General features: G+C 40.4%; 1 protein-coding gene across 1 annotated transcript in view; it reads right to left on the reverse strand.

Moving 5' to 3' along the window:
* Positions 1–17,706, reverse strand: part of LOC121855082 (flavin-containing monooxygenase FMO GS-OX5-like) — a 68,612-nt gene that overhangs the window by 41,351 nt on the left and 9,555 nt on the right. The window contains 1 exon segment of the mRNA XM_042349907.1: positions 12,373–12,511. Within this exon segment, the coding sequence (XP_042205841.1) occupies positions 12,373–12,511 (139 nt within the window).

Raw genomic sequence — 17,706 nt, forward strand, 5'->3', positions numbered from 1 at the left:
ATTTATTTTTATAACAATCACGAGGGGATTTGTGCATACATCACAGCTGTGTGTAGGGACAAGTTGCTTGATGACAAGCTTCATCTGCTAGGACCAGCAGAATGCTAGGCTAGGCTAATTTTGAATAGGATTTTGTTTACCTTTTACGAATAACCTACAACATATTTAGGTTATTACTGTGTTGTCTATAAGTAATTGCTACAATTAATACTTTGGAAATATGAGTGACTCTAGTCAAGTAACAGGGAGAGGTTCTGTAATACAGTACTGTACTGCAGCGCTTCTCAAACTATCTGATGTGGCGGACCGGCATGGTTTTTTTTAAATGTGCCACGGACCGGCGAGCGAAGCGAGCCAATCCCGCGGCCTATAGGCCCCCCCCCCAGGAAAATCTTTTGAGATATGTCCTATTTCAGGGGCATTTTGAGACTATCTGTACTAAACATGAAGACATGATGTCTCATTCATTCTAAGGCCAATCATCATTGACGTAACAAGTCTTCCCAGTGTGCCAGGGACCAGTACCATATTTGTGCCATACAATTCTGACAACACAAGGTGATGCGCCCTATTGATATCCCCAGGTGTGGTTCCCACAGAGTCAAACGCCACATCATCATGAAGGTGTTGTTATACGTATTTCAGTTCGCTGTTTTGCTGTTCATTATATCGCATTCGTTAGTTGCATTGAAATGACTTTTAACATGAGTGAGTAAATGAAAAATATAGCCATAATAAATATAAAAACTACAATGAAAATGTAAAAAAAAAAAAGACCGAGTCAGATGTCCTGGTAGTGTCACGTGGTGTGGAACGTGTCTATCGTTTCTTTCTTTTCTGAAAACTCTCCGCGTACCGGCAGACGATGGCTCACGGACCGGCACCGGTCCGCGGACCACACTTTGAGTAGCACTGCTGTACTGTACAGTAATATCTCCGTTAGCCGGAATCCCTCAAAACCGGAACTGTCCAAGAGCCGGAATTGAAATTTTCTAGGAAAATTGTTCCCAAAGCCGGAATTTTCCGGAAAATTCTGGCTTTGGGAAAATTTTTCCGGAAAATTCCAAGAAAATTTTATGATACCCGGAAAATTTTGGAAAATTCGGGGGATGGGGGAGTTTTTCCTGGTTTGAGAAAGGAAAATCAGGTGCATTTTATGGATATTCCAAGAAAAATTTTCTGTTATCCTGAAAATTCCGGGGATGAGGGATATTTTTCTGAGTTCGAGATATGATGTAAAGGGCAATTTCTGGAACTTCTGCAAACATTTTTCCGTTGTAACAGCACCAATTGCATTATATAAATATTTACCCAAATGTATAATACCAAATTATTCACCAAGATATTCAACTGTGCCTCAGCTGTTGACATTATGCATGGCTGAGGTTGCAGTTCCTTCGGGGATTAAGCGAGGTCAGGCTGAGGTCAGCTCATGTTAGCACAACAGTATAATCTGGCGAGTTTCCTTTCTCACACTCCCGAGGGCAGGCGAGGTCAACCAAATCATAACCTTGCCTGCTCCTCCCTCTCTCTCTTGGTTAAGAGAAGCTGGGGAGAGATCAGACTTATATTTTTTGTTACCCAGAGAACACCTCACTTAAGTGTTCTCCTGTGTACGTACACTAAGACATTTCCCCTAGTAGAGAAGGTATAATATATTCTGAACTGAACTAAGGACCTGTGGAACTATATTTTTCTACAATAAAGAAAAACCAACAGTGTTTACTTCAGCCCTGCCACTTATTAATTCCAGAACTAATCCAGGTATATATATTTGTGTTTGATATATATCTATAAAAGGACCAACACACTGGTGACAAGCAGTGAGACGGATTAGAAGAAGATTTGGTTAGACACTAAGAAACAAACATTACTTCAAGTGAATCCAGTGACTTAAGTGGCACTTTAAGTGAATCATCAACAAACAAGCAATTACAATAAAATTAATAAGTGGCAGGGCTGAAGTAAGCACTTTGTTGGTTAATGTAATTAGGTATTGTCTGTGCTTGTACCATGTTATAGGGATTGGAAAGACTAATTGGGGATTTATCATTTATAGGAATATTTTCATTATATCTGTATTTGGTGGTTAGAGTATTGTTACCAGTGTATGTTATAATTGGTCCAGGTTATCTGTAGTTAGTTGGTATTGTATGTTACTAGTATATGTTAGGTTAAGTGTATTATCATTTGTTCTATCCTGCCAGGTGACTAATTGTTTCTTTATGTTGTCTAGTTATGTCAGGTTAGTTGGGTGCCTTTCGTTATTATGTAAGATGTCATAACATATAAGAGTTGGGTAATATGGACCTATAAAGTTGTGAATATTAATTTTTCAATATTATATTTGACAAATTTATACAGTGGTTATAATGATCCTGTAATTTAATGGGTATTTGAAGTTTAATTGGGAAGAACCTATAACCTGTGACATTAGTCAGGATGAGAATATCACGGGTCAATATGACAATAACAAAAGGGAACTCGTAGCAATGGTTAAAAATTACACAAATTTAGATTTATGTGCAGATATGTAAACACTAGTTTGGAAATAAGAGTACGTAGCGGATGAGTGGAACAAGTTACCAAACATCATCATTAACTCGAACACGCTGGATAACTTCAAATATAGGTTGGGCAGATATATGAGCGAAAAGGGTTGGGTGTAAACGGGACTGCCAAATATGGGCCAATAGGCCTGCTGCAGTTTCCTCCATTCTTATATTTTTGTTCTATGTATAATCTGATATGTATAAAAGGGTTAATCTACTATGTATAATCTGATATTTATAATAAAAAAATAACAACTTGTGTAAATATCTTATAAAATATCAATAAATTAATCGCGAGAGATAATTTTACTAATATCCAACCCAACCCAACCCAACCCAACCCAACCCAACCCAACCTAACCTAACCTAACCTAACCTAACCTAACCTAACCTAACCTAACCTAACCTAACCTAACCTAACCTAACCTAACCTAACCTAACCTAACCTAACCTACTGTACATTTGATTATTCATTTCCATCTCACTACAGTACACAGTCATAAAGAAACTCAAATATTTCACTTCTCACACTGATCCAGTCACAGCCACATGGGTCAATATGCAGTTTTTAACCACCTTGTGTATAGGGTCCCCCTCTGAGGTGAATAAAATCATCTGTCATTAGTTAAATCAAACATAAAAAGTGACGTCCCGTAGTGAAGGGGTTAACACCTTTTTATGTGGGTCACAGTCTAGGTGTAATCGTCTGTGCTATAAAATTATCTTAAGTATATAAACACAACTAAACCAGCAACTATTGTCTGGGACAATGACATTAAGAATCAGAGGTGTTGGTGGTGCAGTGCCAATGTGTGTATCTCTCACCCTGGGCTCAATTCCCAGACCAGGACAGATTTAAAAAGGGTGTTACCTACTACCTAGTGTGGCTCTATCAGTATTACCTAGCGTGGCTCTATCAGTGTTACCTAGTGTGGATCTATCAGCATTACCTAGTGTGGCTCTATCAGTATTACCTAGCGTGGCTCTATCAGTATTACCTAGCGTGGCTCTATCAGTATTACCTAGCGTGGCTCTCAGTGTTACCTAGCGTGGCTCTATCAGTATTACCTAGCGTGGCTCTCAGTGTTACCTAGTGTGGCTCTATCAGTATTACCTAGCGTGGCTCTCAGTGTTACCTAGTGAGGCTCCATCAAACGTGGCAGGTTTTTTCCAAGTACTGTATGAACACCGGACAATAAAGGTCTTAAGAAAGTAACAAAGACTGAACAACTAGTAAGGTGATAATGGTGAAATATAAAAAAATAATAATATTACAGATAATGTTACTAACAAAACTTAGTGAATATTCTATATACACGTCCATAAAATTAAACCAGAACAACTTTACTCAAACTTATAGTAATGACGAATCCCATATAACATTCTTACCTTATAATGATAATATTCATTGAATTATCATTTTCCTGTTACTATTAACCTTAACAATATGCCCAAGATAATAATTTACTGTAGAAAAGGCAGAAAAAAATTAAATCCATCCTGGTTTTGGACCCAAAGTACATGTATCGAGATATATAATGAGAGAAAAGTGTGTCTAAGGAGGTAAGGATGGTCGTGTTCTGAATCAACATTATCTTATGGCTATCAACTATGCCTCTGGAATAGGAAAAACTAATTAGAAGTTAAGAGAAATGTATGAATATTAAGCTGAGGAAGATAAAACATATACTAGGAGATGTATGAATATTATACTGAGGAAGATAGAACATGTATTAGATGTATGAATATTATACTGAGGAAGATAAAACATGTATTAGGAGATGTATAAATATTATACTGAGGAAGATAAAACATATACTAGGAGATGTATGAATATTATATTGAGGAAGATAGAACATGTATTAGATGTATGAATATTATACTGAGGAAGATAGAACATGTATTAGGAGATGTATAAATATTATACTGAGGAAGATAGAACATGTATTAGATGTATGAATATTATACTGAGGAAGATAAAACATATACTAGGAGATGTATGAATATTATACTGAGGAAGATAGAACATGTATTAGATGTATGAATATTATACTGAGGAAGATAAAACAAGTATTAGGAGATGTATGAATATTATACTGAGGAAGATAGAACATATATTAGATGTATGAATATTATACTGAGGAAGATAAAACATATACTAGGAGATGTATGAATATTATACTGAGGAAGATAGAACATGTATTAGGAGATGTATGAATATTATACTGAGGAAGATAGAACATGTACTAGATGTATGAATATTATACTGAGGAAGATAAAACAAGTATTAGGAGATGTATGAATATTATACTGAGGAAGATAGAACATATATTAGATGTATGAATATTATACTGAGGAAGATAAAAATGTATTAGTAGAAGTATGAATATTATACTGAGGAAGATAGAACATGTATTAGAAGTATGAATATTATACTGAGGAAGATAGAACATGTATTAGATGTATGAATATTATACTGAGGAAGATAAAACATATACTAGGAGATGTATGAATATTATACTGAGGAAGATAGAACATGTATTAGATGTATGAATATTATACTGAGGAAGATAGAACATGTATTAGGAGATGTATGAATATTATACTGAGGAAGATAGAACATGTACTAGATGTATGAATATTATACTGAGGAAGATAAAACAAGTATTAGGAGATGTATGAATATTATACTGAGGAAGATAGAACATATATTAGATGTATGAATATTATACTGAGGAAGATAAAACATATACTAGGAGATGTATGAATATTATACTGAGGAAGATAGAACATGTATTAGGAGATGTATGAATATTATACTGAGGAAGATAGAACATGTACTAGATGTATGAATATTATACTGAGGAAGATAAAACAAGTATTAGGAGATGTATGAATATTATACTGAGGAAGATAGAACATATATTAGATGTATGAATATTATACTGAGGAAGATAAAAATGTATTAGTAGAAGTATGAATATTATACTGAGGAAGATAGAACATGTATTAGAAGTATGAATATTATACTGAGGAAGATAGAACATGTATTAGATGTATGAATATTATACTGAGGAAGATAAAACATATACTAGGAGATGTATGAATATTATACTGAGGAAGATAGAACATGTATTAGATGTATGAATATTATACTGAGGAAGATAAAACATATACTAGGAGATGTATGAATATTATACTGAGGAAGATAGAACATGTATTGATATGAATATTATACTGAGGAAGATAAAACAAGTATTAGGAATGTATTATACTGAGGAAGATAGAACATATATTAGATGTATGAATATTATACTGAGGAAGATAGAACATGTATTAGATGTATGAATATTATACTGAGGAAGATAGAACATGTATTAGGAGATGTATGAATATTATACTGAGGAAGATAGAACATGTACTAGATGTATGAATATTATACTGAGGAAGATAAAACAAGTATTAGGAGATGTATGAATATTATACTGAGGAAGATAGAACATGTATTAGATGTATGAATATTATACTGAGGAAGATAAATCATATACTAGGAGATGTATGAATATTATACTGAGGAAGATAAAACATATACTAGGAGATGTATGAATATTATACTGAGGAAGATAGAACATGTATTAGGAGATGTATGAATATTATACTGAGGAAGATAGAACATGTACTAGATGTATGAATATTATACTGAGGAAGATTATACTGAGGAAGATAGAACATGTATTAGGAGATGTATGAATATTATACTGAGGAAGATAGAACATGTATTAGATGTATGAATATTATACTGAGGAAGATAAAACAAGTATTAGGAGATGTATGAATATTATACTGAGGAAGATAGAACATATATTAGATGTATGAATATTATACTGAGGAAGATAAAAAAGTATTAGTAGAAGTATGTACTTAGAACATGTATTAGAAGTATGAATATTATACTGAGGAAGATAGAACATGTATTAGATGTATGAATATTATACTGAGGAAGATAAAAATGTATTAGGGGATGTATGAATATTATACTGAGGAAGATAGAACATGTATTAGAAGTATGAATATTATACTGAGGAAGATAGAACATGTATTAGATGTATGAATATTATACTGAGGAAGATAGAACATGTATTAGATGTATGAATATTATACTGAGGAAGATAAAACAAGTATTAGGAGATGTATGAATATTATACTGAGGAAGATAGAACATGTATTAGATGTATGAATATTATGCTGAGGAAGATAGAACATGTATTAGATGTATGAATATTATACTGAGGAAGATAAAACAAGTATTAGGAGATGTATGAATATTATACTGAGGAAGATAGAACATGTATTAGATGTATGAATATTATACTGAGGAAGATAAAACAAGTATTAGGAGATGTATGAATATTATACTGAGGAAGATAGAACATATATTAGATGTATGAATATTATGCTGAGGAAGATAGAACAGTGGTCCCTCGATTAACGAACACAATTGGTTCCACAGAGTCATTTCTTAACCGAAAATTTTGTTAACTGAATCTATTATTTCAATGGGATATTGGGTAATTGGTTCCAACTCTCAGAAAAAGTACACACAAAGTACAATACTGTATACCAATAATAGAATAAACAAAACATTAAATATAAACTAAATACAGTACTGTACTGTATGGTATACTGTACAATATTAAATAAAAAACAATAGAATACTGTATTTTAACTTACTTTGAGGTGTGTATGTCATATTCCCGGCAGCTTTGTTTACATATCAAACAGCTGATTGCAGAGGCAGTTGATGATGACATGCCATATTCTTTACAGAGTGTATTGGTTACAATGCCTTCTTCATGTTTCATAATAATTTCTGCACTGTATATTATCAATATGTGAACTAAATTTCAGAATGACCAATAATTTTAATGTAAAAATGCAAAAATATTCAAGAGACCAACAAACTCGAAGTTCACTCCACTGTAAACAAAGTTAAACTGAGAAGCGTTGTTAGGTGATTCAATCAGCTAATGGGCGCACAAAAACTGTTCTGTCTTTTTACTTTTACTTTTATCCTCTTCGCCACTGATCGGCTTGTTAGCCGCTTGGGCGATCGGTCACGTCTCTTTTCATTTATCTCCTTCACCAAAAGATCGGCTCGCTAGCCGCCCGGGCGATCGGTCACGTCTCTGTCACGCACTGTTGGCAAATACTGGGCATGCACCGGCTCCTGAATGTACCTGAACCTGCTCCAGTGTTGGTCAAGTCTTGTCTTGAAAGAGCTCACACTCGGTGCCCCCACAACACTCTCAGGTAGATTGTTCCAAGAGTTTACAACCCTCACTCCGAAAACGTTTGCCCTCACGGTTTTCTGGACTTGCGGCTTCTTCAATCTTGAGCTGTGACCCCTTGTGGGGCGAGCGTCCGCCAGCTCCAAGTAAGGACACTCGGTATTATTTTCTTGTTACACCGTTCATTCCTACCACTAATCTATTATCATGTTCGAATAAGACGTCTAATTATAAGATAATTTTCATCTATTACATTACCGGTGGAAATGTATAATAACGGAGATAGCTCTTCCAAAATATTTTCTATGTTCTTCCATTAACATCCCGCCATTATCGTCTGCCTCTCCTCCAACACTGCGTGTCTCCTGCGTCTCCTTCATAAATCATCCTGCGCATGCGTTGCTGTACACGTCACTCGGCCAATCAAAAGCCTTTTTTATTTTGAAACCAATTAAAATGTTTTTGTGTTTAATTCGCGGAAATTTTGGCCCAATCAAATTCGAGTATTCTTTTTGGTCTCTAATATTTTGAAATTCAAGTTCAGTTCTGACCAAGGAAGTCTGCGATGGGTGTCACTTAAAGTATATGGAGCTGATTGCGAGTTTTTGGAAAAAAACGAAGAAACTATAGCATTTTTTCGATCGCATGGTGTTCTTCCAACCTCAGGTAAGTGTACTAAGAGCAAGACTGAATGTAAATATCACAAAGACCAACACATGTGGCATTGTGTAAGAATCCCAGAATGCAACGACGAACAAGAACCAGGCCAATAAGGTAAGAAATAGGTGATTCCATCATATGGTGTGAGTCAGTTAGGTTAAGTTAGGTTAGGTTAGGTTTGGTTATTGTTTTTCTAGTGTATTTTTGTGTATTTTTTAGCCGCTTAGCCACTTTTTTTTCTCGGAAACGTCAAACAAAAAAAATCGTAAAAAAAACCCGGCTAATTTCCGCCAAAAAGGAAGGTCATATTCGGTCTCAGCACACACAAATACACAAGAAAAATATATTTTTAACTTGCTACAAAAGAATGGTGTGACAAGAAAAATTTAACGTTCTGTCTATATTATCAATGTGTTAACTAAATTTCAGAACGACCAATAATTTTAATATAAAAAATGCAGAAATATTCAAGAGCACAACATTCTTGATATTTACACCAATGGAAACAAATGTAAACATAGAGCTGATTACTGTATTGGCAGACTGGCCGATCAGTTGATGCACACAACAAAACATGTTTCTCGTAAGGTTTTCGTTAATCAAACTGAAAATCCTTATGGGAGCTAATTCATGAACCGAAATTTCGTTATTTGGACCGTTCGTTAATCGAGGGACCACTGTATATTAGATGTATGAATATTATGCTGAGGAAGATAAAACATGTATCAGATGTATGAATATTACGCTGAGGAAGATAAAACATGTATTAGATGTATGAATATTATGTTGAGGAAGATAAAACATGTACAGTAGTACCCCGCTTAACGCAGTCAATAAAACCCACAGGGTACCGTGTTAAGTGAAAACCGCGCTAAGTGAACAACAGAACATATGGGATTAATTCCAATAGAAACTGGCCCGACCCCCAAACTCCACTTTTTGACGACACATAACTATTTTGTAGTAAAAATTTTATCTTAACTTTATGATGGTATGAAAAAACAAGTACTGTAATATAGAAGAGGTTAGGTTAGGAAAAATAAAGGTTAAGTTAGGAAAACTAAAAATTATGTTGAACACTTACGTTGGTAGAAGAGATGGGTCAGCGTACGGGGATGGGGGCTGGTTCCGAGGCAGAGGGCAGGCTACTGGCCCTCAGGTGAGTCACCATCACTGTCATCCACACTTGTTATGGCCTCCCTCACAAATCCCACAAAGTCATCTTCACTGTCTCTACTACTGTCACTATCACTGGCTTGGGCTGGCTGTGGTGGGTTGCGGGCGAAGAACTCGGTTATGCTTTTTTGACGGCTGGTGTTTATGTTGTCTTGATACACCGTGATGTACGGCTCCATAGCCTGCACCAGCCGGGTATGGAAGACTTCATAGCGGTCATCGTCATTGTCGCGGGAAAGGAAGGACTTCATTTTCTCTGCACACTCCATGGCACCCTTAATATCACTATGAGTTAAACTGTGTTCTTCGGAGAATGACGCACCTTCTTCCTCCTCTTCACTGACGTGATCTTCTTCCAACATCTCGTCGGCAGTCACTTCAGGATCTCTGATCACCTCCAGGATGTCTTCGTTGGTGGTCTCGGAGAAGCCTTCAGCTGTAATATTGAGCGCAGCTTCTCTGGCAAGGTCCACTGCTACTGCAACAGTCTGAACCTCACCAGTCACAGGTTCACTCCTCCTCTCACCTGGTATGCCATGCAACACATGTCTCCATGCGTGACGAATCGTAGCAATAGACAGCTGATCCCATGCCTCCACCAAGAAGTCTACAGCTTGTTTGACGTTAAACTTCTTCCAAAATTGTTTGACGAGAACTTCTTGAGTCGCCACCTCTTGTTCCTTGTCCTCGTCGCTTTTACTCTCGCTGTCGGTGTCACCCAGCTTACGCAACTCATCCTTGGTGTTGGTAGAGTCGTTCAGGAGCTTGAACTTCTTTGCAGAGTACGCAGCTTTCACATTGCAGATCAACTCCTGGTCCATGGGCTGGATTAATGACATAGTGTTGGGAGGAAGGAAGACCACTTTTACGTTGGGGTGACGATCCATAAGTAGGGGCGAGTGTCCAGGTGCGTTGTCAAGGAGCAACAAAATGTTGAATGGAACATTCTGTTGCTCGCAGAATTTCTTCACGTCGGGAACAAAACAGTCGTCAAACCAGAAGAGGGACAGAGAAGAGGACATCCACGCCTTACGTGCGGTTAGCCAGTGGACATTAAGCTTGTTCATGTCCATATTCTTGTAGGCGTGCGGCTTGCGGGCTGTGTGAATCACCGATAACTTTGGTTTACAGGTACCGGAGGCATTGGTGGTAAACAGGACGGTGATGCGTTCCTTCTGCATCTTCCGGCCCCGAATCTTGCTGGCATTCTTTACAACAAAGGTCTTGGACGGTAGCTTTTTCCAGAAAAGACCAGATTCGTCCATGTTAAACACCTGGTCGTCGGTGTACTGTCCTTCCTCCATAATCTCACGTAAGAACGGAGGAAAATCTCTAGCCGCCACACGGTCAGCACTCGCTTCCTCACCACCAATGTTGATGTTGGTGATCTTGTTCCTCTTCTTAAACCTATGCAGCCAACCAGAGGAAGCATTGAAGGGTTTGGGCTCTGCAATTCCCAGCTTACGTGACACTGCTGCGTATAGCTCACGTGCGTATTCCTGCACTGAGTGCGTGTCCATCGCCATGTTGCTTCGCGCCTGATGAATCAAATAACTCACCAGCAAATTTTCCACTTTTGCCAGCACCCTGTTCTGGCAATACCTGATCATTGAAGCACCTGCATACTTTGTGATTTTCATGTGCTCTTTGATCTTGGCTGCATCCTTCTTGATAGTCCGAATCGTAGATTCGTTGACGCCATGCTGGCACGCGAGATCAACTTGCCGTGTTCCTTTCTCCAAATCTTGAATGATCTGGTACTTCACTTCGTAGCTTAGACCACGACGTGTCTTCTTGGGCTTAGGGTGGCTGGGTCCAGGTAAGGAAAGGTCTCTCTCTGGTGGCGGTGGTGGTCCGGCGGAAGCCATTTCACAGAACAATGGGTTCACGTATACACGGAGCGGCCTGGAGGGATGAAACTGCCGCGGCTAGGTCAAGCGTCGTCTTTCCTCCTTCCCTCCCTCCCCCGGGTGGACACGTCATAATACTTTAAGCCAATTACAGCTAGCAGCAGAGGGGGGTAGGGATGCATGGCCAATCACAGTCCGATACGTCATATGACGTCAGTGATAACGCAACAAAGACACACACTGCGCAACCTTACCGCACGGCTTGCCCAAGCGGAGGGAGGAGGCGGGAGCAGGCGGGTGGGGCGAATCTAAAAATAGAGTCTCGAGCCGGACACTCACCGCATATACGTGGAAAAAACCCGCGTTAAGTGAAAGTTCGGCTCTGGCGAGGCACCGCGTATACGGTAAAACGCGCTAAGCGAAACCGCGTTAAGCGGGGTAATACTGTATTAGATGTATGAATATTATGTTGAGGAAGATAAATCGTGTATTAGATGTATGAATATTATGTTGAGGAAGATAAAACATGTATTAGATGTATGAGTATTATGTTGAGGAAGATAAAACATGTATTAGATGTATGAATATTATGTTGAGGAAGATATAACATGTATTAGATATATGAATATTATGTTGAAGAAGATAAAACATGTAATAGATATATGAATATTATACTGAGGAAAGATAAAATCAGATGTAGAGAACTATGAGATAAAAGACTCGCCTGAATCTACTAAGGTTGGTTGACTCTGAGACACTGACTAGTGAAGGATCAGTAAGGTAAATGGAGTCTAGTTCTAGATTTAAAAAATTAATAGGTTTATTAAATGCAAATTGTTTACAAACCTTGATCCAAGAAAGAAGATCATATTGGTGGGCATAGTCCTCTAGATACTTGAGAACAGCTGTATGATGCACAAAGGATTCACCCTCTTCTGGGAAGGCAAAGTCTGGAAAAGCCATCATCATCTTTGGCAAGTCAGTCCTACAATGAATACCAAGGCTTTTGTTATGAATACGAAATACACAATAGCTCAATCTCAGACTTAGTGTTACCACCACAGTAAGATAAACTACATCAGAGAGAGAAAGAGAGGGGTAGCCACAGTAAGATAAACTAAAAGAGAGAGAGAGAGAAAGGGAGAGAGGAGAGACAGAGTGTTGACAACCAACTATGCTGAGGTGTTAAATGGGCGCGCAGGCCACATGTTACTAAGCGAAATTGAGCTGGTAGCAGCTGTGTGAGTGTCTGAGGGACAGTCTATCGCCTTCTACTGTAAAGGCAACATCTGGATTCTTGTCAGCCAAAATTACCAGCAGGACTTTAGATTTGTTCTTGTTGATCTAACCCTAGACCCCAAAACATGAGTGTGATTGTGAACTGTTGAATCCTCTGAGAACTCTAAATAACTTTAATAAGTGTAATTATGTACTGTATAGTGATCGTATTATTCAAACTGTGTCCTGATGTACCAGCAGTTGTTATATGTGAACTGTATTCAACAGGCTTTGACAGAATTATACTCATTGTGTCAACGAAAAGGGTCTTATTGTCCTGCACAAACCAAAATCTCTCATAGCAGTCAAAATGTGGGTCCTACAGTCTGCTGATACAGTCTACTGAGAACTGGCGAGTGACGTCGATGGACCTTCAGGGGGCCCTTTCCCTCCGGCACCCGACACACCCTGCAGCTACGCAGCAGGAGAGCCGCCCCGGCCCTTTGTGTGAATTTGTGAATTGAATTGAATTGAAACAGTTTATTTAGCCAGAAAAACACAGATACAGAGTGGATAATAATAACAATATTAACATGGCTGAGCCAGTTGAGAACCTGAGCTTTCTTTTAGGCACCTGATATATACTATACATTTATCTATAATATTATAATAGGTAACCCCAGCGAAAAGAGGGTTGTGGGTTGAATACGTGTATAGCACGTGTATAGCACTCGTATACAGTATGTATGTAGAGAAACGAGACGCCTCTGTAGGTCAGAAAGGACTGGTCTCTGTGCCAAAATTGTTCGTACAGGCGCGCGGAAGTGTTATCGTTCATTCCAGACAGGCACGCCGTCTGCCGCGTGTCAGGAAAGAGAACGGACTCTGTGTCAATAATATTCGTGCGAACATGTGGGAGAGATAGTGATCAAAGCGTAAGTAGTGGGGCCCTATACAGGTTGAGAATACGAAATAGAATACATTCAATGGAATATATCTATTTCAGTATATTGGGATGAGCCAGTTTACAATAAATACAAGCAAGGGCGCTGCAGTAGTGTTTGTGACATCAGTTGTGTAATGAGTCCCTACATTGATTGTGGAGTCTCTGTGGTCGTGTTAAGTGTGACATCACTCGTGAGTATGGCACGTCACGTATTTGAGGGATATCACTCGTGCGTATGGCACGCGCTTGTGCGACGTCACTCGTGTGTATGGCACTGTTTGTGTGACGTCATTCGTGTGTATGACACTGTGTGACGTCACGCGTACGTATGGCACACGTGAGTGTGTCACTCGTGCATATGGCAATGTTTGTGTGAAGTCACTCGTGTGTGTGGCATTGTTTGTGTGACGTCATTCGTGTGTATGACACTGCGTGATGTCACGTGCACATATGGCACACGTGAGTGTGTCACTTGTGCATATGGCACTGTTTGTGTGAAGTCACTCGTGTGTATGGCACTGTGACGTCACTCGTGTGCATGGGACGAGTCGGTGTGACATCTCCAATTGTGTGATATCAGCGATCGTGGGACGTCACCATGAGTAGTAGCTGATACTAAGTGTTACTGCATACATTTATCGAGCAAGACAGATCACGTTCGTTGTTCTGGCAGTCATGGACATGGAAGGGAATGAGTCAAAATGAGACACTGTCGCATCACACCCACGACTGCTAAGGCAGCGTGAGATAAACATGACTCCCGAGAAGAGAAGAAACCACCAGACGGAGGGATTAAGGGGCAATTATGTGAGCAATACCAATAGAAGCAGCAGATCTTCACTCACATGACAGAGATGATGCAGAACGTCACCGAAGGTATGAATCGACTACAAAGTAAGGGCAGCACAGAACTAAGTGATAGCAAAGCCAACCTCCAGAAGGAGGACCTCAAAAGAATAACTCAGGAACCCATAGCCACTGGGACACTGGCCGATGCAGCATCATACTTCACAGACGGCTCGGTGGACCAAAACATCATAGATCCGGAGCAGCCTTCTACACACAAGGTCAGACCCTCCTATGGAGACTTTCTAATGACTGCTCCACCCTACAAACAGAGTTAGTAGCAATCTCAAAGGCCCAAACAAACCACATTCACCACCTTCTCCGGGTCATCACACGATACCCACCACCCAGATAGCTTAGGAAGTATCCTCCCCAGCAAGTGCAGACCCCAGTTCGGGGGGCGCTCCACTCCGAAACTGACGACGTCCAAGAGTGGGGGGTTGGTGGTAAGCGTTCACTGATTGGGGGTCCGCTTACACTTGCAAACCTGCAGTATCCTTTCATACCTGCAGGTAGGATAACCTCCATCCCCAATCCCAAATCCGGCCTGGCTGCTCCAAGAGCTCCAGCCGGAACCACCAAACAGGCCGCCTACAGGCAAAGGCCCGTGTCGGACTACGGTCCGACAATCACAACAACAATGACAACAGAAGATCGCGGAAAGGTGTTATCACTGCCAGACACAACCTTCCTGAAACCGAAACTGACGAAGAAACGCTATATACTCCAAGAGGACTCCTGACACTAACCTTAACCGCGGAGCCGGGAACATTTCACCAGGAGGAGCACGGAAGTACTTCCGAGCATCAAGCTCACTCGCCGAAACCACTAACGTTGATGAAGGACCAAAAGGACGACCCGCCAAGGTCCGAGGGCTGGGTGAGAAAACTGTTAGAAATTATAAGGTTCTCCCAAAGGCCTACGCCGAAGTTAAGCGGAAGAGCTTGTGGTGAATACTGGGAGTTCAAGGGACTCTTCCTACGACACGTTGGGATGACGTGGATACTTGATGCTTTGAAATTAGAGACACTTTTCGTCGCCTTCGCCAGCTCCGCTAAGGACGCTTTGCGAGGATGCCTGCAAATACAAGATCCCAAAGCATGGTACTTGGAAGCTTTGGACATATTAGAAAAACATCAGGCAACAAGCACACTTACGTCTGTCAGCTAATAAGGTCCAACTGTGAGACTAAATGACGCGAAAGGCCCACAATAGTTCTCAGACAAACTGGAGAATTGCATAAGGAACTTGAAGGTTCTGGGAGAACTACTTCAGATTGACAAGTATGAATCAATACATATGTTAGCTGAGAGATTCAAGGGAAAGATAAGGGACGACTATGTGGATAAGGTGCATAAATACAAAAGGAAGCAAGGGAAGCCTCCTGGGATCGAGTGGATGTTGGAATTCACTATGGATATGGTCAACAAGGCGGAGGAGGCCCCAAAGGGACAAGGACCGGAGGAACCAAGCTGAATATATGCAGACTCACCCTCAAGCCAATCCTCGTCGAGAAAGAAACTTGTGGGTCTGGTGACATCAGGAATAAAGACAACCAGAGAAACAGACGATGAACGCTGCATGTTATGCCGCGGAGTTGTACCGGACACTCCTCAGCATGTCAACACGGAAGGGAACTTCCCTCGTAAGGGAAGAACGTTGCTGCTTCGCCAGCCTGGTCGTAATCACCGGAAGATGGAATGTGGTATAGATGGCTGCTCTGGAGTACACTTGAGGCTTCTACACTTCACGGGAGTTCTGAAAAAGCCGTGTCAAGGTGCAACGGGGCAAAGTTGAAAGAGGAGAACACCAGACCAATTTCCAAAGGGTGAAAAGAGCAATCACTGGGGACACTTACCAAACAGACATATCACCTGACCACAAGCGACCAAGAATGAGTTAACTTAAGGCCTTTATGCCACCACCGGAATCGGCAACTAGTGGAGCTAAATCATGAAAGACGGAAGCTAGTACAAGCACCATGGGGAAAAGGACTGGGAGTACACAAAGCGTGCTGGTGACCACGAATAGAAGAAACCCGCATAGATGGGTCAGGGAAACCATAACCAACAATGGAATTGATGATCGGAGTGAAGAACCCAATGATTACGAGTTGTGATTACAAGAGTCCAGCAGAGTTGCACATCCAATAGTGAAATTCAGGATGGAGAAGAAGAACCAAGAGGCGAAGGAGCGGTGGTCACAGGAGCTCTCTTGATTAGGTTAGTCTAGTTAACCGGCTGCAGGCAGAGGGAAGGCCAGATTTTTCCCTCTCCATTGGCACGATCATGAAAGAAAGTAGTAGTGTAAACACCGAAGAAATCAGTGAAAAGGTGGTTAGCGTGAAAAAAAAGAAAAAAAGGAGCTTATCCATCACTATCCCCAAGGTCATTGTTGTTTCACCAGGAAGAACCAGAACTCCCAGACAATAAGAAGCTTGTCGAACAGCGATTGGCGGGACTGAGAAAATGCCTCCTAAAGAACCCAGGGCTCTCTCAGAGGTATCAAGAAGAGATGAGACGTCTAGTCGACGAGGGACATGCTGAGCAAGTACCACGTCAAGAACTCAGTGTTGCACCCGGGAAGACCTGGTATCTCCCACACCACCCCGTGTTGAATCCCAACAAGCCAGAAAAGGTGAGAATAGTTTTTGATTGCGCAGCCAAATATGAGTTGATGTCATTAAACAGCCAGGTGATGCAAGGGCCAGACCTTCACAGCAATTTGATGGGAGTCCTCATCAGATTCAAACAAGGAAAGGTGGCACTCATGGCTGACATCGACGACATCAAGAAAGCAAATCGTAACTTCTACGTTGACGACCTGCTTCTCTCAGTAGATTGTAGATTAACCGGGGAAGGCAACGATAATCACCCATTGACTGAGACAGCTGAGGAAGAAGGGCGGATTCAGACTTACGAAGTGGGTCTGTAATAACAAGGAAGTCCTCAAGGCAATTCCACAGACAGAGAAAGCCATGGGAGTAAAGGAATTCATTTTGAAAGACGACAGGCTCCCCAGTGAACGAGCGCTGGGAATCTTGTGTGTATCCTGGAAAAGGACGAACTAGCGGTCCGGGTCCAGATCCCTAAGAAACCGGAGACGAAATGAAGCCTTCTGAGTATGGTCAGCTCCATATATGACCCACTGGGACTCATCGCTCCGAGTTT

This window comes from Homarus americanus, unplaced genomic scaffold (genome assembly GCF_018991925.1).
Source record: "Homarus americanus isolate GMGI-L3 unplaced genomic scaffold, GMGI_Hamer_2.0 scaffold39088, whole genome shotgun sequence".
Taxonomy (NCBI): domain Eukaryota; kingdom Metazoa; phylum Arthropoda; class Malacostraca; order Decapoda; family Nephropidae; genus Homarus; species Homarus americanus.